This window comes from Lytechinus pictus, chromosome 3, assembly GCF_037042905.1.
Source record: "Lytechinus pictus isolate F3 Inbred chromosome 3, Lp3.0, whole genome shotgun sequence".
NCBI classification, from domain to species: domain Eukaryota; kingdom Metazoa; phylum Echinodermata; class Echinoidea; order Temnopleuroida; family Toxopneustidae; genus Lytechinus; species Lytechinus pictus.
This window is the reverse complement of record NC_087247.1, coordinates 43,543,464-43,570,714: the sequence shown is the minus strand read 5'-3', so window position 1 is coordinate 43,570,714 and position 27,251 is coordinate 43,543,464. Positions and strand designations below refer to the sequence as shown.

Below are 27,251 nucleotides of genomic sequence, written 5' to 3'. Positions count from 1 at the left end.
TGATTATGAAAGCAAATGAGTATTTGTAATCATGACTTGATAATGCTTTTGTTCAATTCTATAAGATGCAGGGAGGGGGGGGGGCTTTTATATCGAGATAGTTGAATTGTATCCTTATAATAATCCTAGTTTTCTATCATATCATATTTGTAAGACAATTAATATTTATTTTTTTTTAAAGGAAATGAGTGATGACGAATCAAGTCAGGATGTTACAGATGTTGAAGACAAGAAATCAGAAGAGGAAATGGAGATAGATATCCATGTGAATTTTGACCCTCTAGAGAAGGTCAATACATGGGAAACTACTAGACTAGGTATAACATTGAAAACCATAATCATCCTTATGTCTTCATTTATTCCTAAATTCTGGCATCAGTAGGCTTTTAACGAGTAGAAAAATATTGATATAAATTGTTATAATGCATTTACAGTATCCATTTTATTCAAGTATTGTTGATGATTGTGTTAACGTGTCAAAAGATTGATTACTTTCAATATTTGCCCAGATTAGAATAGTGATATTGCACAAATTTTGCTTTACTTTGGTAGTAATCTGACAGTTTCGGCATAGCTACCAATGTGGTGTGATGGGGTTTCTTGAATGAATAATTCTGGCAGATACCAAACCTCTTTACCTGGATGCAGTTTCATAAAGCTGTTCGTAAGTGAAGAGCGACTTTAAGAACAACTGGTGATCCTTTCAACGCACTAAACCATCGCCAATGAACATTTAATGGTGAATGCCGTTTACCACGAGAAATGATCACCAGTCGTTCTTAAAGTCACTCTTGACTTACGAACAGCGTTATGAAACACCCACCTGGATTGCATGTGACAAATGTATATCAAATTTGCTTGCCAAATAACTTCAGCTCAGACTCAGCTGACCTCTGCTGTATACTTTGAAACCTCTACTCTTGATAAAAACAACATTTTAGGAAAGAAAGATGTAACAAAGAAAATTCAGTAGCACTTTCTTAAGTAGACAAAGAAATGGGTAATAAAGTCAGATAATATCTATTTATCATTTTACTTATGAAGAAGACGGGTAAGACTGGTGTATTCCATTTCTCTGCACAGGCAAACAGTATCAAGAAGTCAGAAAGAACAAAAGAGAAAGGAAACAACCTGGTACCATTCCTGATCTTCCTTACCTTACATGGGAAAAGACCAATCAGCCTCCTGCTGGACCTTACGCAGTAAGTTTGCTTTTTTTTAATTGTCATTGTAGAACTTTCATTTAGTATACTGTAAAATAAAAGATTGTCATGATATTCACACTGTAAAAATTGAAAGTTGATGAAATTACAATATGCAAAACACACAAAGGTTCACTGTTATTTGTCTAAATCAAAAACAAAGAATATATAATCAATTAGTATAATCATCAGAGTATAACATGGAGGGCTGACTGGTTTTCTTATTACACATGATTAGATAGAAATTCCATAAACATTTGCTATTAGTTAGATCCTGTAATTTTCTATAACCTGTATCATAAGATTTACTTCTATTTTGAAAGTCATTACATAAATACATTTTATTTTCTGCTGCTGTTTTGAAAACACATTTTATTCAATTTTTCAGAAAAGAATTACCCCAAAGGCCACATTTTTAAAAACATTGGTCTTTGCTTTCCCTTTTTACTTTAGAAACTATAAAAATTGATGTGCATCATGTTTCCCATTAAACTTGTCATTATAGAAAGAAACACAATATGCTCCTTATACCTGTGTTATAGCATCACAATGTCTCCTCTCATATATATATCTTCTTTAGAATAGAAATGCACTAAATGACCAAATTCAAAATATTTGTAATCGTCATAAAATTAATGTAATCATAGATTTAGTTAGTTTGATTAGTATACATGTATCTATTCCATTGCTTATTTGATATGTACAAGTACAATATACCTCCACTTCACCTAGTCTACAGACAAGCTGAGACCACCCATGTGGACACAGGTAACAAACTTCCTCTTTAGACATGCATGCCCCCCCCCCCACTTTTCCTTCTCTCCTCTTTGAGACTACCCTAGAGTTATGCAGAACATCCTTTGCTTAATCATTGTATAGCAAAATAGAGGTTTGAAGATAAAAGTGAAATTCACAAATCAAAATGCTATAAGGTACAAAGCACAACAAATCAAAGTTTTGTATTGAAGATTCAAATTTCTGGCTTGCACCCATTAAATAAAGATCATAATATACTTGATTTAAAAATAAGTCAATAAAAATTAGATATTAATAGAAAAGCAAGCATATAATTTAATTCCCCAAAATCATTTTTTTGAAAATAACAGATATTAGACTATCAAATGGAATTTTTTTATTCAGTCAATATGTATATTCACCCATTTTGCTATACAAGGAACATTTCTAAAATTCTAATGTTTCTTTGTCCTGCATTTGTGCTTCTCTTGTGTCTGTATCCCTTTACTTTCTTTGTGATTGTTTACATCTAACCTTTCCAAAATATTTGCATGCTGCAGACACAGTAATGTTTGGAGTGATAGCATCTTTCTGTGCGTCTTTTATTGGAGATCAATTCACGAATTGCTGTGATTTTATTACAGATTTTGAAGATTGAAATGAAGTATATCCAAAAAGTATATTTGGTATGGGTATATTGTTGAACATTGATGAAGGTCGATTTAGTTTGGTAACCATGCTTTCCTACCAAAAATTGTTTCTTTGTTTTTGCAGTATTGCTATCATTGTATTTATGATGCCAATCTAACTTTTGCACTTAACTAAACCGAAGTTAGAAATTTGAATTCTGATTTTTCTGGATAATTATTTTTAAGATAAAGCAACATGTTTGTCTTGGTTTAGTGATTGTTTGGTTCTGTTAGGTGTTATGTTGTAACAGATGAAGTGCATGCAAATTAACAAACAGTTTGGGGTTGTGCTTGTTGCTATTTAATTATTGTTTATATTCAAGTGTCTGTTTTTGTCTCACCTGCATAGCAGAGTGAGACTATAGGCGCCGCTTTTCCGACGGCGACGGCGGCGGCGACGGCGTCAACACCAAATCTTAACCTGAGGTTAAGTTTTTGAAATGACAGCATAACTTAGAAAGTATATGGACCTAGTTCATGAAACTTGGCCATAAGGTTAATCAAGTATTACTGAACATCCTGCCTGAGTTTCATGTCACATGACCAAGGTCAAAGGTCATTTAGGGTCAATGAACTTAGACCATGTTGGGGGAATCAACATCAAAATCTTAACCTAAGGTTAAGTTTTTGAAATGTCATCATAACTTAGAAAATATATGGACCTAGTTCATGAAACTTATACATAAGGTTAATCAAGTATCACTGAACATCCTGCATGAGTTTCACGTCACATGACCAAGGTCAAAGGTCATTTAGGGTCAATGAACTTTGGCCGAATTGGGGGTATCTGTTGAATTACCATCATAACTTTGAAAGTTTATGGATCTGATTCATGAAACTTGGACATAATAGTAATCAAGTATTACTGAACATCCTGTGCAAGTTTCAGGTCACATGATCAAGGTCAAAGGTCATTTAGGGTCAATGAACTTTGGCCAAATTGGGGTATTTGTTGAATTACAGCCATAAATTTGAAAGTGTGTTGGTCTAGTTCATAAAACTTGGACATAATAGTAATCAAGTATCACTGAACATCCTGTGCGAGTTTCAGGTCACATGATCAAGGTCAAAGGTCATGTAAGGTCAAAGAACTTTGGCCACGTTGGGGGTATTTGTTGAATTGCCATCATATCTCTATAAGTGTATTGGTCTAGTTCATAAAACGTGGAAATAAGAGTAACCAAGTATCACTGAACATCTTGTGCGAGTTATAGTAGTTTTCAAAATCAGCACTGCTGCTATATTGAATCGCGTGATGCAGGTGAGACGGCCAGAGGCATTCCACTTGTTATTTTATATCTGTTTATTTTGTTTGACTTTTAATTGGCTACAGTTGATGATTCACTTTGATTTTTTTTCTATCTTTCGTGTGTCATAATGATTATATTGTGATTGTGATACCATCGTAACTTCCTGTGGATAATGATAACAAAATGTTTCTTTCTCAAAATATCTCTCTGAATTTTTGAGTGTTTTGATTGTTTTAGTAATCCCTAAGTAGCCAAGGTAGAACAATGGCTAGTATGCAGGAAACAGGAAGAAAAAGTCTGGTTAATCATTTCCAGCTTACTAACTAAATAACCCTGATCATAAGGTTATCCTTAATTGACACCTGTTAAGGCCTGGCAGGTTTTAATTGTTATATCTGCACCATGTGTACTATTACCGGTACAATGTTCAACGTTCGATGTGTCTATTTAACTTTTAACAATGATCAAGTGACAATATTTGTGCCATTGAGAATATTCACTAACAAAACATGTAATAAAATATGTTGATCAAGAACTATATTGCTAATTTTATTGATCACCAACACTCTTTTTGCTATTAACTTTAGTCATAAGCCATTCCTAATCTTGTGTAGAAAGTTTGAAGCCAAATCTAAAAATCTCATTACAGTTCTTGCCGTAATGTTCAGATTATGTTCAATCAAATTATAATTATGTGACCATGTTTAGAGTGAGTGCAGGTTGTATCAAAATAGCAAGGATGGTTTTGCAAGAAACTTGCTTGCAATATAGATTGCAAATATCAATTATGAATATCAATTGGAAATATGCTTGTTATTAATTAGTTTTAGCTGGAGTGAAATAATTCATAAATAATAATTCAGTAACAAGAAGTAGACCATCATCAATTGTGATTGTCATAAATTACAAGACTTAAGATGATTGTAGACCTATAAGATTGACTTGAAATCGATTGCAAGTTCTAGTCTGAATTTGCACCCAGCTCTGGTAAACCACTCAGGTGACTTGTTACTCTCAATGCCAACCAGTCTCTTATGAAATATGCAATAATTTTTTAGTCTTCCTTAACAATGATCTCTCTGGAAAAAAAAAGTAAATCGAATTAATTTGAGATAATTATTTTGATTTTGTTTGGGAGACAAAAGTCAGATAGTGTGAGAGTAAACATTGTTATGGTTATTACATTTTGTTCATGTCAAAGTATGCCATCAGTTATTATTCTAAATCAAATCTGAGATAATTTTCTTTAAGGCAATGACAGTTGGCGTAATGACAGTACAGTATTGAAGCGATTACTTCATCCATAATAATAGAATACAGTAGCTTACAGTGTTAATTGAAATGTTGTATTTTTTTCTTCAATATTTCAGGCTCTTGATGTATCTGAACTTGATAAGGTTGGGACATTGCAGAAACCAGATTTCATCTCCCATCCTCACAAGTACTTCAGGACTCATGAAGAAGCAGAAGCTCTTGCCAGAAATCAACTGGAGAAAAATTCAAGCCCAGGTAGGTCAGCTTTACCCAAGGAACTAGAGAAAATGATTCTCAAGAAAAAGGCTTACGGTTTACTTTCTTTCTTCTGGAGTGGTGCTAATTAGTGTCATTGTTAGCTCTGGTTCCCACTTCTTAAATTTATACTTGATTTTGAGGCATAGGAAACATTCAAACATTGAGCGTTTTGATATGGGTAGGATCTCCTAAATCAAAGACATCCCCCTACGTTAAATTTATTAGCATTCATTTGTTTTTTTTTACATTGCCCGACTGAAATTAAGAGATCAATCTGTAATTTCTTCTTCCCAAAGTGTCTTTGTTAAAGAGATGTTGGCACATTCCATCTTCATTTGCTTTTCATATTCTTGTATTATCTTGATTTGACCAGAACTAAAGCAAAGATTTGATGAGCGTTCCCTTTTCCCCAAGTACATCCTGGATCATGAAGCCGAGATGAAACTAAGACATCGCTACCTCCTTGAGGGACAGAACTCCCACTCAAAGACCAAGAGAAGTAGCAGCAGGGTGTGGAATGCACTATCCTCTACCACCAGTGTTGGACAGAAGAATCCACGACCATTCAGACTATCCCCACTCCAGGAGATTGTAAGAAAGAGGAGTGCTGAGAAGCAAGCCCAGAACCAGAACAACGGGAACGCAACTTGAGGGAATATGCTCTTGCTTCTTTTAGAACACATACTGAATAAATTTTGAACATTTTTGTCTCGCCTGCATAGCAGAGCGACACTAAAGGCGCAGCTTTTCTGACGGCGGCGGCGTCAACATCAAATCTTAACCTAAGGTTAAGTTTTTAAAATGACATTATAACTTAGAAAGTATATGGACCTAGTTCATGAAATTGGACATAAGATTATTAAAGTATTACTGAATATTCTGCCTGAGTTTCAGGTCACATGATCAAGGTCAAATGTCATTTAGGGTCAATGAACTTAGACCATGTTGGGAGAATTATTTTCAAAATCTTAACCGAAGGTTAAGTTTTTGAAATGACATCATAGCTTGGAAAGTATATAGACCTAGTTCATGAAACTTGGGCATAAGGTTAATCAAGTATTAGTGAACATCCTGCTCAAGTTTCAGGTCACGTGACTAAGGTCAAAGGTCATTTAGGGTCAATGAACTTTGGTCAAGTTGGATGTATTTGTTGAATTACTATCATAACTTTGAAAATTTATGGATCTAGTTCATGAAACTTGGACATTAGATTAGTCAAGTACCACTGAATATCCTGTGCAAGTTTCAGGTCACATGACCATGGTCAATGGTCATTTAAGGTCAATGAACTTTGGCAGTGTTGGGAGTATTTGTTAAATTACCATCCTAACTCTGAAAGTTTATGGATCTAGTTCATAAAACTTGGACATAAGAGTAATCAAGTATCACTGAACATCCTGTATGAGTTTCAGGTCACATGACCATGGTCAAAGGTCATTAAAGGTCAATGAACTTTGGCTGTGTTGGGGGTATTTGTTGAATTACCATCCTAACTCTGAAAGTTTATGGATCTAGTTCATAAAACTTGGGATATAAGAGTAATCAAGTATCACTGAACATCCCCTGTGAGTTTCAGGTCACAAAACCAAGGTCAAAGGTCAGTTAAGGTCAATTAACTTAGGCCATGTTGGGGTAATTGTTGAATTGCCATCATAACTTTGTAAGTTTATGGATAGAGTGAATGAAATGTGGACATGGGTGTAGTTAACAAGTCTTAAGTCACTGTTCAAATGTCATTTATGGTCAATGAACGTGGTATTATGTCATTATATGAATGGTGTTTTTGTTAATGATTATTTTATAGTAGTTTTCAAAGTTAGCACTGCTGCTATATTAAATCGCGTATTGCAGGCGAGACTGCCAGAGGCGTTCCACTTGTTAGAATTAAGAAACAATCTAACATTGGCCATCCTTATTATGGAGTCCAGAGTGCATTCTCTTTCAAATGTGCTACTCATAGAAGGTGTTTCATAGAGTTACATGTGACTTAGGATTGCTCTTAAATTTGCAGTTGCGTTTGACAAATACTTCATTACTGCATTGAACAAATAATGCTGGGTGACCATATAATGCCATGTATTCAATTCATCAATGAGAGCATGTTTTATTATTCATGTGCACATTGGAGATTTGTAAGAATGACTTGTCACATGTAAGTCACATGCAACTCTTTTTGAAACAGCACTCTGTATTGAAAGTCCAATGGCTTCATGAGAAGAATAGACGATGGCTCACCAATTCATGTACATCATTCTTTGATTCCTTTCCATGGAGTTGAGTGTTTTCATGGTAATAAATATTTTGTCTACATAATGGGAGGAATACTTTCACCCACTTTGTGGACTTTGATCTTTATAATGGTAAGATTCTAACCCTTAACAGGCAGACGTTTTACCTATTGGGTTAGGTAACTTCATGAAAAAGGCATCAGGGGCTTTGTAAACATGTATAACTGGAGTTTTCCTCGAACCACCTTGGTTTTATTTATGCAGGATTAGAAAAAACTGAGGCAATGTATAACTCAGACTTTTTATAACTTACCTTAACTTACTCTCATATGGTTATTTAGTAATGGAATGAGAAATGCTCTTTAATAATTTGAATATTGGGAAGCACACTCTAATGATTTCAGAATTATGGAAGATACACTTTTTGTGACTTACTGCATGTATTAACATGTTAGAGTTTGGAGAGCCAATGTTTTAATTGAGTGAAAATCATGAACTTAACACGTCCATTATCCGCTATCATGAAAATTGCACTTATGAATGAATGACGATCAATCTGTGCTACATATAAATATTAATCTGGGGAAGCTGTCTGAATTTTACACTTTGAATAAACATTTCTCGGAACAAATGTGATCATCAGAAGAAATGTATCAATGTGGAGATCATAATAAATTAGAAAAATGTTTTGATTGAGGTGGATACTTTATGATCAGTATTAATACCAACTCAATCTGATGAAAAGGTGAAAAATATTATACGTGAGCAGAAAGATTTGATTTAAAAATAAATATCATTAAGCGTGTAAGAGTGACGGAACAACTCCATGGTAGTGAGGTAATCAAAGCTTGGGGGGTATGTATTGAGCTAATGACAATCAATATTTAATGCAAGAGGTAAGTGATGTATGTTTATTTTTTATATATTTATGTAGATATATTACAAATGTGATCAAATTGGAAATCTGGGCCCCACCTTACAAAGCGTTACAATTGATCCAATCAATGTCATATTTTTTTCTACAGGAAATTTGCAAAATGTACCTTGTAAACAAAGGAGAATGCACCAAATTGTCAAGAAATCAATGAATTTAAGGATGTACATTCATATCGAGAAAATCTTTTGAACAAACATGCATTTTATATGTTGACTTTGCTGGCTCTCCATAGTTTTGATTGATTGGGTCAATCGCAACTCTTTGTAAGACAGGGCCCTGGTAATGTGAAGGTGGTAAAAGAGGTATTGATTGAGTTTTTTGTGGATTATCCAAATAATGAAAGAAAAGTAAGTTTTAGATTAATTTAAATTCTTTTGGCCAATACTGGTGGCTTCCAAGAGTGAATCACGTGCATTGCTACGCTTGGTTTATTTTTTACTTGAAATATTCTCATCAGTTTACTAGTAAACATCATCTATACTTGCTTGCAAATTCATGGGGTATTTCAGCCACTTTCTTTCATATTACAACTGAAAATTCATTGAAGTATTTTAAAATTATTACCATTGTAAGAAATATCCACATCTCACATGAAAAATCAATTGTAATAAGCAAAGCAACTCATCTTTAATGCTCCAAACTCATTTCTACAGCTCACCACATACATCTCAGTGATATCTGTTTATCACATAAAGATGTACTTCAGTAGTGTTCATACGACATGTTTCTTGTAACTGGTGAAGATTATTTCATTTGTGGATTTCAGATATATATTTGTGAAACTTTTTAAAGTGATAAAGGGAATTTTTAATTACACTGCAATGCACCTACAAATAAGTGTCTGTAGTAAGATTGATTCTACAATCACCAAAATAAGCAAAAATAAAGGGTTTTAACAAGTCACATATGCAGTACTCAGAGATGCATGTATGGGACTACAAAATTGTTTGCTAAAGTATTTCAGCTGCTGTTTGGTCATATTCTTAAAGTGATGCCATCTAAATAGCTATTCTTTACAGGCAAAATTTCTACAATAATCTTCCTTAAATAACATGAAAGCCTTTGAATGTTATTAGCAATATTTGTTGTCCTTATTTTTGTTTTAACTTGACTTTGCATTAAAGGGTAGAAACTATTTTGACAAGTCAAGAAAGGGGTTATATAATTCAATGATGATCACTGATGCTGCTGCTGAAAATTATAAAGAAAATGATTCTGTTGGTCCCAAGGACCTTGGTAATGTTGTGTGTCCACATTTCACCATCATCATGGAGTACACCATACCAGTCTAGAACTCCTTACAAGAAGGGTCCTTTGTATGAGTCTATCTTTCAAAAATCAACATTTGTAAAGGAGTAGTACTTCAAGTATGTCTATACACCTTGAAAATGGCGATGTTGTGGATATGAGTGCTACACAACCTGCCGTTTATAATTATGTGTAAACTTTGTACAGGTAATCCGTCCACACTTCCATCCATGTATATGTTTTCAAATTGCTTGGTTATCTGTAAATATACAAATTTAATATCTATTTGTACCTCTATAATAAAATGTGTTATTAAGAAATTCGAAAAAGGTCTTTATTTTTTATTTTCAGAGATCTTCAACTTAAATGACTGAATAAAATCACTCCAACAAATAAACCATTGTACCTTGTCATTTTTTTGTAAAACTGTACATTTTATTATTATATTTACAGAATGTTCACAATTTCAAATTACTATGAAGAACCGATGTTTTTTTTATGCAGTGTTCCTCCTGATTTCTTTTGAAAATAACAAAGGTCACGATACATTTCTTTAATATCGACAAGTGAGTTCAAATAAATTGTCCTGAAAGTTTGTATGAGTAAATCAGGTATAAAAATTTGAAACGTATATCTTTACAATTCGAGCATGATGACTTTGATGTGACACATAGCTGCCTCCATTTCTTCATGGAACCCATTTAAGATGATATATCTTCATAAACAGGACCTGTTATCACAAAGCATGGCAATTGATTGTACAGATGATTTGTAAACTTCATTGCACATTATAATCAATGCTATCAAGCATAAAAATCAGCTCTATGATCAAGCACAAAGGTCGAGGGTCAGGATGCCCTTCTTTCTCCAAAATGGTTTATCAGGGGGTGTAGCATACAGCTGGTCTTAACACATAGCCTTATCTAAAATAGGAAGCCAAAATCAGAATCCACAGTTAAGGGATGGATTTTTGGAGAAAAGAAATCACACAAAGATTTTCTATTGGCAGTCAGATTTTGACTTGTGAAATTAAAACTGTTGAGGAAAATGAAAAGTTCACCTGGATGCTTAAGCTGCTCCGTGTCTTGTGATATAAATGCCATAAAATGTAATTCTTTTAAAACTTGAAAATGATTTATGATCTGTTCACTCACTGTATCATCAGACACATTATGTCATACATGGTTATAATAAAATGTTACTTTCAGTCATCTTGCAACATTAAAAAGCAGGAAATTATGACATTTGTATTACATGACATATTGGGCAGCTGCTTGCATGTGGCATCTCCAAAAATAAAAACTCTTATATTTCAATGGATTTTTTTTGTCCAACTGTAATTAAAAACAACTTAAATCAAGTTGGACTTCCCCTTTAATACACAAATTAAATAATGGTACTATGAAATGAGCAATGGTTATAATCAGATTAATTTGATGAAAAAGATATGGTTTTATATTTCATTGGGCTGAAGGGTTGAAAATGAAAACTGAGCACCTCAATCTGTTGTCACACTACAAGTGATTGGAAGGGGAATTACACCGCATCTTGCCCTGTGAGGTCCATGAAAGCAGGATTCCGATACACATCGGGAGTAGCGTCTGAAAAATGCTCAAGTATACAAAATTAGTTCTTATTTTCTATTTAATTTTAATGCACTGTATCTCAGTCGCTATCATCGTCATCTGATAATACTGCTACCCTTTTCTTCTTCTTTGTTGATGACCCCTCATCCCGGTCCTCATCCTCAGAGTCGTCTATTTTTCGCTTCTTGCCTTCATCGGAATCCTGGAAAAAAATAAAAGGTTAATTGAGTTGTTATTTTTGTCAGAAAAAAAAACCCAGTACAATATACATCTATGCATTATCTGGTTGATGGGATATGCAGTATAGAAACTACTATTCATATAAAAACAACAAATAATGACCACAGCAGGAGTATCTTCAATTTTAGCTTTATTTTCTTAGAAAATTGCTTTTTTTTTGTGATCAAAGTCATTCATTAGTACCATGTTATTTTTTTCTCCCTGATACATCAACAATTTCCAATGTACTTTGATATAAAGAGATCATTCAATGTGTTACAATCACAAATAATGTGAAAAGTGTCTTCATTAATGTTTCCAAAAATACAATAATTTCATAAATAAGCAACATGGGAAAGAGGAGCAGAAATCAGGTGCATGTAACTAATAACTAGAATTGTTCATTTATCTTTGTGAAAAATATGCAATTTTCATATTTGTTTCTCTGATTTTGTTAGTATTTCAAAGACAGTACTAATGCAAAACAATAATTAAACATTTTTAAAATGATAAACCAGCCTGCTTTGATGTTGTGGGGACTCAACTTACCTCATCGCTGTCACTGTAAAGTGCCTTGACCCTAGAAAGCTTCTCTGCTCTGTCGACCTCCTCTTCATCTGATGAATACAGGCCATGGTCTTGAACTAATAAAATGATACAAGGAATATCATCTTTGCATTATTATCACCATTCTATTCAATTCGAAATCGATGGTAGACCGGGGTTCATCTTGGTACTAGTTTCACCATTTCATCTATATGTTCAGATGTATCATTTTTATACATCTTCATTCAAGTAGTCCTGCATTGGCGAGCCTATTTTTTGTATTTCTGTTTGATTACTTTTCCCCCTGAAATTCTGATACCTGATCTAAGGTGTTTATGATCTACTGTTTCCTCTGTCCTTTTTGGAGTATGCTGTAAGGCTTTGACTATCAAAAGTCTTTTGGTAATAAAATATCCTTTGAAGATTGACTGCTATGAGAGCTTTCATTCAAGCCCTTGCAGAAATTATAGAAGGATGATTTTTAAGATTCAGCTCTACTTAAAATTTAGTAGATCCCTTCCTTACCTTTGGCAAGACTGCTCTTGAAGTTCTTTTTGATTGCTGAGAGACTGATGGCTGTATCATCTTCCTCCTCAAAACCATCCTCTCTGTCCGGCTCCAGGTAGCCTGCACTGAGACCTCGCTGGTGAGATCTCTCTCGTATCCTTCTCTGTTGATTCTGTCTCCTCAGTGATGCTCGTAATCTCTCCTCCTCTCTCTGTGGGAACACACAAAGTTTGAGCAAGAAATGCTTTACAGGGGTACTTTGGGCTGAAGGTAAATATATCTAAATAAATAGAGTAAAAAATTCACTGAGCAAAATGCTGAAAATTTCATCAAAATCTGATAACAAATAACAAGGTTATTTAATTGTAAAGCTTAGCAATATCTTGTGAAAACAGTCATATGCACATCGTCATGAATATTCATTAGGTGGGCTGATGATGTCACATCCCCACTTTCACTTTTCTTATGTTATCACATAGAATCACAATCATTTCATATTTTTACAAAAGTGTTCATGATAAGTTTCCCTTATATTAAAATAAGCTGCAGCAATGAATATCAAACACACTTAATCAGTTGTCAATCCAATTTTTTCAGTTCTTGGAGGACAAAATATGAATAATTATAATTTCATGTAATAAACTACAAAAGAAAGTGGCATTCCTGTAAATGATTTCAATGAATCCTGAGACAATTTCATATATACATGTATGTCCTGACAAGAATCGCTCAGTTGAAAACCCAATCCTAATCCACACAATTGTCTAAATCAATTCCCATTTAGACCTTTAATCTACCCCTATAGCTTCTGAGATTTTAAGATAACAGTATTTCTCACTGGAACACATGTCAGGTCAGTCTTCTGAGGAACTCACCTTGATCATTTCACCCCTCTGTGCCTCTGGGTCTTTACCAGCAATGGGAACCACTTTGATCTTCTGAGTCTTGGAGCATCGGTCTGCCATGGATAGGGTCATCTTCCTGTGAGTAGCACTGTCTGTAGAGTGTGGTCTAAACAACAACAAACAAGAGGAAGGAGGTATAATCAAACTGAATTTCAATATCAGAAGAAGATTTAAGGCATGTATAGGATGAATCAATACTTTCAATTTTCTGTAGAAATATGATAGAAGCTGGAAATTGTTTTCTAGAGGAAAGAAATTACTTTATAGACCAAGGTGAAAGAAGAAAGCAAATTTCACATTCTTTCCTTGTATTAATGCACAGATTAACAGAGTTCATTGAGTGCACAAAGAACAATAAAACAATTTCAATTTTGTAATTTCTAAATCAAATGAATGTTGTTCAAATTCAATACTTCTATTGGAACTGGTCTATCATCTTTTGTGTTCAATTCCTTCATACCCACAAACTGAAATGTTTGCATGTTGGACTTGAGAAAAATCAAATAAAACAGTGACATGGCAATCTAACATGACGTAGCAATGTCTTATCTATGGCTATGACAAAATGATGATTATTAGATATCCAATGACTGCATTGTGATGATACTTTTCTGGTGGAAACAAAGCAATTACCCATAGGGATTGTTATCATATCTACCTGAATGATAGCTTTGTTCTGAATACAGCTAGTCCTTGAAGACCAGTGCCTTGACGGATGAAGAAATGGTTGAAGTCGCCTTGTTGGGTCATCTTGTAAACATCAAATACTTCTTGACCAAGATGAAGAGACAAACTGTCCAAGATGAAAATATCAAAATTTTATCAATTTATCAAAACAAGCCCAGTGATTTCTCTGACTTCAAGACAAGTGTAATTTTACTTCACTTCAGTATTATTTTGAAGGCATAACTGTTTTATGGTAGAAAACAAAACAGAATAGAAATGAGTTATTATTACTAATCAATTTCTTAAATATCAAGATATTTCCATGTTTCCAAGATACAAAATACATTATTTATTACAACTTGTGGCAAAATGTGGTATCTTTGGACAGGTGATTTATTAGATACTGCTAACTAAAACAGGTTTGATTGAACATTTAACTTACCTTCCATCAGACCACCTGACTATTCTTGCATTGCTCTCTTTGCCAATCTCATTTCCTTCCTCATCAAAAACTTTTCTCCATCTGATTGTATTCTCCACCTGATTTTTTAAAACATTTTTAAAAACATTAATAAATGAACCATATATTGAATCCAGTTTCCTATCATGCAATATGGAATGGATTTTTTGAAAATATATGTTCTTGTGATGATGTTGTGCCTCGCCCACTTATGGAAATAACCAGAAATATCGCAATTTGCGATGGCACGCAACAGAATTGTATAAAAAGTTAATTGTGAAATAACTGGGATGGCATAACATTCGTCATAAGGGAAAGATTGCATACAAATTAAGTTTCAATTTGTTTATGCTTTTCTTTTGTAATTACAATGAGAAATCAAAGCAGTTGGAGAGCAATTATTTTCTTTTGCACTGAAATATCAATAGTTATTAAACCTACACAACCAGAAATATCACAATTTGCGATGGCACGCAACAGCATTGTATCTAAAGTTCATTGTGAAATAACTGGGATGGCATAATATTTGTCATAAGGAAGAGATTGCACGTAAACTTTAACATTGACCTCAAATAACCTTTCACCTTACCATGTGACCTCTGACTGCAGCATAACATGCAGGTCTCCCAAGTACATCTACAACCCAAGTTTGTTTCAAAAGTGACTTATAGTTTCAAAGTTATGTGTCATAATGTTTGTGATGGATGGACGGAAAATATTTGGATCCCTTAGTCTCGCCTTCACATCTGAGGGACAAGACAAGAACCAAATGTCATACCTTAAGTTTAAGCCTTGTTCTTCCTTCTTCATCTAAAACCTCATCTTCATCGGCATGGACTTCATCCTCATAAAACTGAGGGTCAAATGGCCTGGAGAGAGACAGAAATACAAAAAGGAAAAGAGAGTCAGATGAGATATAAGACTCTGCATTAACTCCTCTCAAAACCATTACACAACACAAACTAGCACATCAATAATGTGGAGCTCATCTGGCATCTCGCAACGGAATTTAACACAATTTTTTTTTTTCAGCCCAGTTGACACTGTAGTGAATTATATTGGTGACATAAATTGAGGAAACAGAATTGAAATTGATGAAGAAATGACATAGAACAAGCATTTTTGTGATTTCTGAATGAATTTTGTATAAATTAGCATAAATAATTTTCTGGTCAAAATTTCTAAATTCTGTGTACAACCTTGGTGAACCTCATGTAAGATCTCAGATGGAACAAAAAAAACAAAATCAGTCAACAAATAAGTATTTTTGTGAGTTTTGAAATATATGCATTAATTAGCACATTAAATGAGTTTCAAAATTCTGTGTTGAAATTTTGTATCCCCACCAAGAGCTTTCATATAAGGGAAACAAAATTAAAATTGATCAACAAATAAGGAGAAAAAGCATTTTTTGTGATTTATGAATAAATATTGAGTAAATTAGCATAAATAATTTTCTAGTCAAAATTTCAGAATTCTGTGTTGAAATTTGGTGACCCTCAGTTAGCTCTACCAGATGGATGAAAAAAAAAAGGTCAACAAATAAAGAAGAAGCATTTTTTGTGATTATGAATAAATTTTGCATAAATTAGCATAAATAATTTTCCACTCGAAATTTCAAAACTCTATGCCTTGGTGAACCTTGGTGAACCTCATGTAAGATCTCAGATGGAACAAAAAAAAACAAAATCAGTCAACAAATAAGTATTTTTGTGAGTTTTGAAATATATGCATTAATTAGCATATTAAATGAGTTTCAAAATTCTGTGTTGAAATTTTGTATCCCCACCAAGAGCTTTCATATAAGTGAAACAAAATTAAAACTGATCAACAAATGAAGGAGAAAAAGCATTTTTTGTGATTTATGAATAAATTTTGCGTAAATTAGCATAAATAATTTTCTAGTCAAAATTTCAGAATTCTGTGTTGAAATTTGGTGACCCTCAGTTAGCTCTACCAGATGGATGAAGAAAAAAATGGGTCAACAAATAAAGAAGAAGCATTTTTTGTGATTATGAATAAATTTTGCATAAATTAGCATAAATAATTTTCCACTCGAAATTTCAAAACTCTATGCCTTGGTGAACCTTGGTGAACCTCATGTAAGATCTCAGATGGAACAAAAAAAAACAAAATCAGTCAACAAATAAGTATTTTTGTGAGTTTTGAAATATATGCATTAATTAGCATATTAAATGAGTTTCAAAATTCTGTGTTGAAATTTTGTATCCCCACCAAGAGCTTTCATATAAGTGAAACAAAATTAAAACTGATCAACAAATGAAGGAGAAAAAGCATTTTTTGTGATTTATGAATAAATTTTGCGTAAATTAGCATAAATAATTTTCTAGTCAAAATTTCAGAATTCTGTGTTGAAATTTGGTGACCCTCAGTTAGCTCTACCAGATGGATGAAGAAAAAAATGGGTCAACAAATAAAGAAGAAGCATTTTTTGTGATTATGAATAAATTTTGCATAAATTAGCATAAATAATTTTCCACTCGAAATTTCAAAACTCTGTGCCTTGGTGAACCTTGGTGAACCTCATGTAAGATCTCAGATGGAACAAAAAAAACAAAATCAGTCAACAAATAAGTATTTTTGTGAGTTTTGAAATATATGCATTAATTAGCATATTAAATGAGTTTCAAAATTCTGTGTTGAAATTTTGTATCCCCACCAAGAGCTTTCATATAAGTGAAACAAAATTAAAATTGATCAACAAATGAAGGAGAAAAAGCATTTTTTGTGATTTATGAATAAATTTTGCGTAAATTAGCATAAATAATTTTCTAGTCAAAATTTCAGAATTCTGTGTTGAAATTTGGTGACCCTCAGTTAGCTCTACCAGATGGATGAAAAAAAAATTGGTCAACAAATAAAGAAGAAGCATTTTTTGTGATTATGAATAAATTTTGCATGAATTAGCATAAATAATTTTCCACTCAAAATTTCAAAACTCTGTGCAGAAGTTTGGTAAAACTCATGAAGCTCTACCAGATGGAAAAAAAATCAAAAACGGTCAACATATAAAGCATTTTTTGTGAATTTTGAAAAAATGTACATAAATTAGCATATTTAATGAGTTTCAAAATTGTGTGTAGAAGTTTGGAATCCCGAGCTTAATGCTATCATACAAAGCAAACAAAATTGCAATTGGACTTGAAATGAAGAAAAAGGAGCATTTTGAAATTCGGTCAACAAAAAAGAAGATGAGGCATTTTCTGTGATTTATGAATTTTGCATAAATTATCATAAATAATATTCTACACAAAATTTCAAAATTCTGTGTACAAGTTTGGTGAACCTCACAAAGCTCTACCAGATGGAAAAAAAATCAAAATCAGTCAACAAATAAAGAAGAAGCATTTTATGTCAATTTTTAAAAATATGCATAAATTAATTTTTCATAAATTAGCATAAAAATTGTTCTAGACAAAATTTCAAAATTCTGTGTAGAAGTTTGGTGAACCTCATAGAGCTCTACCAGATGGAAGCAAAAAAAAAAAATCAAAATCGGTCAACAAATAAAGAAGCATTTTTTTGTGAATTTTGAAAAATGCACATAAATTAGCATATTTAATGAATTTCAAAATTCTGTGTAGAAGTTTTGAATCCCCCACCTAGTGCTATCATATAAAGCAAACAGAATTGAAATCGGACATGAAATGACGAAGAAGAAGCATTTTGAAATTGTGGACGGACGACGGACGCCACGGCATAAGCTCATCTAGCTGGATGAGCTAAAAATTAAAAGCAATATAACACAGTCTTAGAACAGTCTTCATTCTAATTAAAGTAATTTCCAAATGGTCATGGTCCGAACCTCAACCTAGGATGTTCCCCATTAATTGGCCAAACTACCCCACCACAACACTTTCCCTCCTACGTTTCTAAACAGATTTTTGGTGGCTTATAGAGCCAGGACACCTTTCCAATTTTCAACCACATTTTAGACTTGAACCTTGAACATCCGTCAAAGAAAATACCACTATACTCACAGGTCTGTATTTTTCTTGTTTTGAAAATGCAGCTTTGCAAACTGATACTCCCTTCTCACATTCTGCCACATCCAAAGATCAATTATTTCCAAAAACGGGCTTTATAACCATCTTAGGGGAGTATTGTTGTCTCTTAATGAAATGAAGACTTTGACCTGAGTCTTCACCACTTAACCAAAGATGCTGTTTACCTTGTTTCCACACTGAGAAAGTTAGGAAGCTTTGCAAAGTGATACTCTTCTCCCAGGTCCACTCCCAGTTTGGGCAGCTCTACCTCAATCCTTGTCTCTGGTATCTCCTCTGGTTCTTTCTCCTCATCGTCATCTCTCTGGATGAGATCACCATCCTCGTTGATATCTGCTCCACGGATGACACGGTCTTCGTGTTCTTCATCTTCATCTCTTCCTTTCTCTTCCTAATGGTTGAATCAAATTAACCAAAACAATCATGATTCTCTACAATTGAAGATTGTGAAATTTATGAAATCTACTTTCAAAAATTTGCTACATGACTTTAATAAAATTATGAAATGCTTCCAGATTTGCTTGACTGAACAAGAGGGTTTCTACTTCAAATAAATATTGTATGTTTTTGAGGTTGTTTTAAAGGGCCCGAATAGTTAGTAATACATGTATTCACAAATATTCAAGAAATGAATGAATTTCCTCAATTAAAATGGTTTAAGTTTTGTAATCATGATCAATGTGAACTCCTCTAACTTCCACAGAAAATTTCATATTATCAGAAATACCCGTCCCCCTTGTAGTAATATTTTTGAATTCCCAAATACAAAAGATGAAAGGGATGACTCTACTTAAATTAGACACAAGCTCTAGAGCAAATCAACATTGGAAATGTAATTGTCTTGAAAACATTTTTTTTAGTTTGATAGCCTATTTCTGCGTTACTATTGTCTTCCTTTTTGCCTTTTAATACTAAATTTTAGTAAAATATGTCTGTTCCAATGTCCAAACTAACTTATTTTAACAATTTTCTTGCTCAGTCATGAAAATGTAGTATCCAACCATGGTTGCAAAATTGTTAGAAAACTGTGCACATTTCACAGAATGAAAATAACTTCCAAACATTTAACATGCATTATACCAAATCTTATCTGTATTAGCTTCATCCAACAATAGGAATTCAGTATTTTGGACCATCATGATTATGAAGTGAGCTTACCATGTTTTTTATGTGGAATTGGCTCATATTAGAAACATACAAAAAAGACTTACATCATCAGAGTCACGTTGCGTATCCCCAAGCTGATCTACAATATCATCAAGGTTGTCGTCATCATCATCATCAGACAACTCACCAAATAAATCTTCTTGAGTTGCTTCAACTGTTATCAATAAAAGAAATCAAATTATCAGGATATTAATTGCAAAACAATGTAGGTAAAATCTAGATCTTGTCAATTTCTCTTTACCAGCTACAAAAAAATATATTACAAGTAAAAAACTAACTGGGTGTTGCAAGAAAGATTATTTAGACTGAGAAAGCACACAAGTGTAGGGAATTTCAAAATTGTATCCATTTAAGAGTAGGACTGTATGGATATCTGAAATTGACAAGCCACCACTGTACTGGCAAAATCTTCATCTTTGATATTTTTATTTTCACTTAAAAATCAATTAAGGCTGAAATGTATATTCAGAAATGAAGAAATTATAACATACCACCTGGTGCATTTTCATCATCAGAATCCTTTGCTTGTTCAGCATCTTCATCATCACTGCCAACCACAACCTTCTTCTTTGGTTTCCTACCTATGTTGTCGTCACTGTCACTCCCTAAAACAAGGATTCAAACAGATACTTCAATGATCGTCTCGATGAATGCTCATCTAAACTGTGTCAATTCAATACCACCACAAGTGACCATTCGTTATCGAGTAAAGAAATTTATGCAAATTTTTTTTTAAACAAAACACATACTGTAATTAATATTTTATAGTACTTATATAAAGGCATTTTAATTAATGAACATTTTCACTCAAGATTTGCTCTCTACCAAGTGCTTCCTGAATCATACTGGTGTCCAAAACCCTAATCACAAACAAATGATGAAAAGGATGAAAAGAATTTAGCTAATTATTGAAACACAATGAAAAAAATATTCAGAGAAACGAGGTCCAAAATATTACCATCATCTGAATCCCGTTGCCTTGCGGTCTCTTCTTCTTCTTCATCCCTGTGCTCCTGCTCTCTTTCTCCATCATCTTCTTCCTCTTCATCTTGACTGATGACTAGTCTATCCCCATCTTCATCATCTTCTCTCTCTGATACCTCCTGTGATTGAACACCTTCCTCTTCACCTTCTCCATGAAAGTGTGCTTCCTCATCCATAGACTGCCTGCCTTCATTGTCCTCAGCTTCCATCTCTTCTTCATCTTCTTCTTGCTGCTCCTCAACTTCCTGTTCCGACCCTTCTTCTCTTTCTTCATGCTCCTCTCCCCCCTCTTCCTCCTCTTCTAACATCTCTTCTCCTTCCTCTCCTTCACCATCCACCATTTCTTCATATTCTCCTTCTTCTTCCTCCTCCTCCTGGACCTCGCCTTCCTCCTGCTCTTCTTCTAAAGGTAAAATACCAAGGGAATGAGGAACAAATTATAATCTTTGTTATATGGCTATATCACTAACTGTTATATATACAATTTATTTTATAAAACCCCTTTAATAACAATTCTCCTTGAGTAATATTGATTATTTTTGTACCATAGGAAAGACTAAATGTTACTCTTTTATATTGGTTATTTCTTTTGAATAAAATATTTTAATAAATAAGTGAAATTTTGACCTGAAAAGATGCCTCAAACAGAATTTTCTTCCTCTGTTTTCAATTTTTTGTTTTAGGCACAAACATTATTTATATCATCAGAAAGCTCAAACTCTATACTTTCTTACAATGTCATTCTTGATATGTGGCATCTTTTAGATGGGTCAGCAGCCAGCTTTTTTCATCAAGATGCAAGACGAGATTTCTGAAATTTCCGAGTAACATAAAATCCAGAGTTCTGATTGGCTGAATAATGTTTTCAAAACAACAGGCACAGGTAATTTGAAGAGATTACCACATGGTGAGTGTGACCTTGCAGACGCCCAATGTGGGGAACATTGGAATTTGCGTGGGTGTGTGGTCTCTGTGACCAATCAGAGTGCAGTATTCTTGTTTTTTAGCTGCTAAATGTACTTGGCCTATGAAAAACTGACTGCTGACCCATCTAAAATACCTCTTCTTATAAAACTTATATCATATTAAAGCTTAGATCTTCAGCTTTATCATGATATAAAAATCATTTGGGCTCAAACAGAAATTAAGTTATAAAATAACAACTTTTGTTGCATGAAAATAATTATTTTCTTTCATGGTTTAGATCAAAGGTTTCACCTATATTACACAATCTTTTAAAAAATCCAAACACATGACCTGAAAGAATGACTTTTCTTCTTTATAAAGATACCAAAAACAGGTAATTTGGTCAATATTTAGAGCAGCAATGGCCAAATAAAAAGAGGTGTTTTCGTCCGCACCAAGCTCATTAACAATGCAAAAACCCTCTGGTCATGAATATCACTTAGATAAAAGAAGCTACTTTTTCAGGGCTTGCCGTCTGACTGGGTAGGCCTACTCTTTATAACCAAAAATCATCATGAAAGGAAATGAAATCATTGAAGTAATAAAAGAAAGGAATTGAGAACACTTAAAAAAACCAGGGTTATACGATTAGGGTCCACTTTGTGTTGGGTGAATGACTTTAACATAAAATGAATAAGTTAACGAAAATAAATGACATTCAAATCAAAGAATAAGCCAGTTATCAAATACCTTCATATTCTTCCCTCTCATGTTCTTCAGCTTCATAGTGGCCATCTTCTTCCCCTGCTTCTTCTTTCCCTGCTTCTTCTTCCCCTGCTTCTTCTTCCCCTGCTTCTTCTCCCTCTGCTTCTTCTTGCTCTGAAACAGCCTCTTGCTCTGATTCATATTCTTCATCTGTGAAGCAATTTTCAGCTATAATTGATGAATACTTGCAATTTATACATGTGAAATGAAATGAGAGAATACTTGAGTAGCTTAAATAAAAATTCCTCCAGACTATCCTACCTTTTTGAAATGTTGTCAAGGTGAAAAAAAATGTGTCTGTTAAAAGTGTACAACAGCATTGGGAAAATAGGTTAAGCTTCACAAAAATTGTTCTCTCAATTTATTTCATATTTATAATGAAAGTTGTCAAAGCTGGTGTATAATTATTTCCCTTTTTTTTTAATTTCAATGGCTGAACTTATTCAATGGAACAGATCTATCCCTTTCAAAATATGTTAAAAATCAGCTTTTGATATTGTTCAAGGAATGAGAGCAAAAATGTACATTCCAGAAAATCATATAGTTTGTATGTCTACATCAACAGAAAATACTACTACTAGACTGTATTGAATGTCTAAAACTGCAGTAAAACCTAAACAAGTGGAACGCCTCTGGCAGTCTTGCCTGCATTACGCAATTTGATATAGCAGCAGTGCTTCCTTTGAAAAACAGCTAATGAATAATTATTCACAGAAGAAAACACTGATAATAAAATATGTCCATTGACCCAAAATTACCTTTGACCATGATCATGTGACCTAAGACATGTGCAAAACAATCATTCATACTTGATTACCCTTATGTCGATGTCTCATGAGCAAGTACCATAAAATTCTTAAGTTATAATGCCAAATCAACACATACTCCCAACACGGCCAGAGTTCATTGACCTTTAAATGACCTATGATTTTGGCCATGTTCCTGAAACACACACAGGGTATTCAGGGATACATTGCTGCTCTTATATCCAAGTTTCATGAACTAAATCCATAGACTTTTAAAGTTATGAAAATTCCGCAAATACCCCTGACATTACCAAAGTTTGCTGACCCTAAATGACCTTTGACCTTGATCATGTGACCTGAATTTACCACAGGATGTTCAAGAAAACTTGATTGCTCTTATGTCCAAGTTTCATGAACTAGATCCATAAAATGTCAAAGTTATGACAATTCCTCAAATACCCCCAATATGGCCAAAGTTCATTGACCCTAATTGACCTTTGGCCTTGGTCATGTGACCTGAAACTTGCGCATGATATTCAGAAATACATGGTTGCTTTTATGTCCAAGTTTCATAAACTAGATCCATAAACTTCTAAAGTCATGAGGACAATTCCTCGAATAACCCCAACATGGCCAAAGTTTGTTGACCCTAAGTGACCTTTGACCTTGATCATGAGACGTGAAACTCAGGCAGGATATTCAGTGATACACTACTACTCTTATGTCTAAGTTTTATGAAGTAGGTCCATATACTTTTGAAGTTATGACAACATTTCAAAAACTTAACCTTGGTTAAGATTTCGATATTGATTCCCCCAACATGGTCTAAGTTCATTGACCCTAAATTACCTTTGACCTCGGTCATGTGACCTGAAACTCAGACAGGATGTTTAGTAATACTTCATTACCCTTAGGTCCAAGTTTCATGAACTAGGTCCATATACTTTCTAAGTTATGATGACATTTCAAAAACTTAACCAAGGTTAAGATTTCAATGTTGACGACGCCTTCGTCGGAAAAGCGGCGCCTACTAACTTTTGAATCTTTTTTTACGCAGGAACATCTCAAAACAATGACTAATTTTTTTCAAAATGTGATTTCGTACTTTGAAAAGAATCATATTACAAGCACTTATAACAATGCCTACTTACACTCTTCTTGTTCTCCCTCTTGTTCTTGCTGAGCTTCATCTGGAGATTGAATCTCTTCTTCCTCTTCTAATATCTCTCCTTCATCTACTTCTTCTTCTTCATGTTCTATTTCCTCCATTTCTTCTTCCATCTCCCCATGTCCCTCATCCTCTTCAGATTGGACCTCTCCTTCACTGCCTGACCCAGCTGCTACATGTTCTTCTTCTTCAGACCCAAATTCCTCCTCTTCATTGTCAGATCCTGAATAAAAATGTTAACAAGGGAATTTAATCTTGGGCTTTCGACTGTACTTTTCTAAAATTGGTCTAGGGCCTAGTCGTTTGTTTGCTGATGACTGCATAATCTATGACCAAGTGTCTCACTTGGAAGATGCACACAAGGTGCAGAATGACCTTGACAGACTTGTAGTTTGGCAGACAAAATGGCAGATGGATTTCAATGCAAAGAAATGTCATGTACTGCACATAACCCACTCTAGAAATCCAGTTAAATATCAGTACACACTCTGATTCCCCTCTTTCAGAGTCTCACACATATTTAGGTGACAATATTTCAAATGACCTGACCTGGAATGCACATATCAGCAAAGTATGTGTAAAAGCTAACAGATCTCTAGGTTTTTATGCAGGAATCTCTTCGACTGTGCCAAGAAGATCAAAGACAATGGTCAGATAGACCCTAGACTATTGCTCAACTGTCTGGGACCCACATACGCAAACACTAACAAATCAAATTGAAGCTATACAAAAAAGAGGAGCTCGATTGGTAACTGGGGACTATTCTAGGCATAACAGTGTCTCAGCAAAAGCAGAGGCTTGACTGGGAACTGCTGCACTTGCACCAGAAGTTAGTCACGTAACAACCTTGCCTGATGCGCTTTCAGGTCGCCTAGCCATTCCAGTACAAAAAGTCCTGAGCCCAGTCCATACTCATATCGATCCAAAGCATTACGCGAAGTCGGCAAAGTGTCCATTCTTTTTAGAGCAGGCAAAAATTTTGACATTCTATTTAAAAAATCAAAGTTTGTGATAGATTTTGACATGTTCGGAAAAAATATATTTCACCCTTGTGTCTTTCCTCTTCTCTTTTTTTTTCTTAGTCATGAAAAATCCAAGCCCCCCTCCCCTACGCCCATGCATTGCTTCAAAAGCATATTTTTGGCATAATCTATGGCTATTACTAACGTTAGATCTAGTTAGGGTAGGCAATGGCACTAGATATGTGCTGTACACATGTGTCCAAAAAGTCAATAGGTGAGTTGGCCTCAAATTTTCTTTCTATATTGCACAATGTAGTTAAATGTAGCGACATCTTCACATTTTCTGGCAGCCAAGTTGATTATCTATCAATGTGACATATTTCCACGGCTCCTCACAGAGGAGTGTACTTCAGCATAAAGACTTTAAAATGCCTATTTTTAGCCACTAGCCCACACAGTATAGCCCATAGGGATGGACCAATACATGCATTTCCAGGCACATTTTATGGAGAATTTAAGCCTTATTTTTCACTATTTAGGAAATTTTGAAGTAAGTTTTGAGCAATGTCTGTGATAATAATGCTAATAAAGAATATATTAGGGTCATGTTTTGTAGTAGAAATGCTGTTTCGTTTTTTTTTGTCCTACCTAATCTAGTTTCTACAATTCTCAAGATTCTTGACAGAAAATTTGACATTTTTATGATTTTGAGCTCTCATCTGTCAAGAATATATTGTAGAAACATAGATTATGCAGAAAAATACTTTTGAAGCAAAGTTGGAAAACTCATTTCATTAAATTTTGAAGAAGAATTCAAGGCTCAAGCGGTCGAGTTGTGCGAACCGGAGCCAACCCTGGACCACTCCTAATACCAATGAGGTCCAAACATTAACATGTATGGATCTCATAGGTGACAATACCGCATATATGGGTTGGTCATTTCTGTTTTTATTCGCAACCCAGGACTTTGGTAAATGTACACCATAATACAAGTTGGGTGCATGAATTATTTGAAGCAATTTTAGGTACAAATTGCTGCAGACCTCCGCGCATGCGCAATTTGCCTTCGCCATTTTTGATTCAGCAGAGAATTTAATACGTGTGATGAATCGAGAACCTGCTCAAAATCACTGATTTTTAGATGTTTTCAAGAAAGGGCAAGGAGTGAGTCTGTGTCCGATGGTAAGTTTAGTAACTGTAGAGTAAGCTGATTGGATGTTTAGGTCTTCATATGTTGGCTTTGATACCATAAAGTTCAGATAGTTGGAGCGGAGGGTAGCGGTAGTGAAGTGTAGTGGAGCCTATACGAACCCTCGCCTGAGGTATGGACGAACCAGCCTGGCCCTGGTGTCTGGAAAACTCGACTTGGTCGACTCATTGAGTTGGCCAGGGCAGCGGGTTGGGCTGTCCGGCCCCCATCTTATACGTGCCATGAACAACTAACAAAATGAGTCATCGGTCTAATTTGTTCAGCCATTTATAAATTATTTTCTATGATGGTGTGACCTTAATTTGCGCTTTACCCATTTTACCTATACCCAGTCGAATATCTCTAGATCTATATCTAATTAATATCTTGAAAAACTGATATCACAAACAGAAAAAGCGACCCAAAATTACCCAGTATCTTCTCAACTAGCATCAAGAAATCGCTAGTTTGCAAGCAGAGGTCTCCAAATAAGTAAGTAAACTGATACCAATCGAGTTTATGGTATTTTATCCTCCATCTGATATAATTATCTTACCTTTGTCTGCTTGAATTTGTTTCTGAAGCTTTGCAAAACAATCATGTGCAAATTAAGGTCACACTTTTTTATAACACATTTTCAGCAGAGAGC

General features: G+C 34.2%; 2 protein-coding genes across 4 annotated transcripts in view; one reads left to right on the top strand and one right to left on the bottom strand.

Moving 5' to 3' along the window:
• Positions 1-9,882, top strand: part of LOC129257176 (WD repeat-containing protein 49-like) — a 32,369-nt gene extending 22,487 nt beyond the window's left edge. For 2 of the 3 annotated variants that reach the window (XM_064097136.1, XM_064097134.1), the window contains exons 28-32: positions 182-317; positions 1,084-1,202; positions 1,935-1,970; positions 5,247-5,385; positions 5,762-9,882. In XM_064097136.1, the coding sequence (XP_063953206.1) occupies positions 182-317; positions 1,084-1,202; positions 1,935-1,970; positions 5,247-5,385; positions 5,762-6,039 (708 nt within the window). In that variant the 3' untranslated portion in view covers positions 6,040-9,882. The remainder of the gene's footprint in view (positions 1-181; positions 318-1,083; positions 1,203-1,934; positions 1,971-5,246; positions 5,386-5,761) is intronic. The other variant, XM_064097137.1, reaches the window with a different exon arrangement.
• A 326-nt stretch (positions 9,883-10,208) lies between these two features.
• On the bottom strand, positions 10,209-26,791 carry LOC129257177 (RNA polymerase-associated protein LEO1-like). Its single transcript, XM_064095982.1, has 14 exons — positions 26,725-26,791; positions 24,435-24,674; positions 22,523-22,687; positions 20,841-21,269; positions 20,374-20,487; positions 19,927-20,036; positions 18,883-19,106; positions 15,469-15,559; positions 14,673-14,770; positions 14,223-14,357; positions 13,535-13,670; positions 12,678-12,870; positions 12,156-12,250; positions 10,209-11,589 (listed from the first exon to the last, which is right to left on the bottom strand). Exons 1-14 carry the CDS (start codon positions 26,789-26,791, stop codon positions 11,467-11,469), a joined length of 2,220 nt encoding a protein of 739 aa, XP_063952052.1. The 3' UTR covers positions 10,209-11,466.
• Positions 26,792-27,251: the final 460 nt, after the last annotated feature.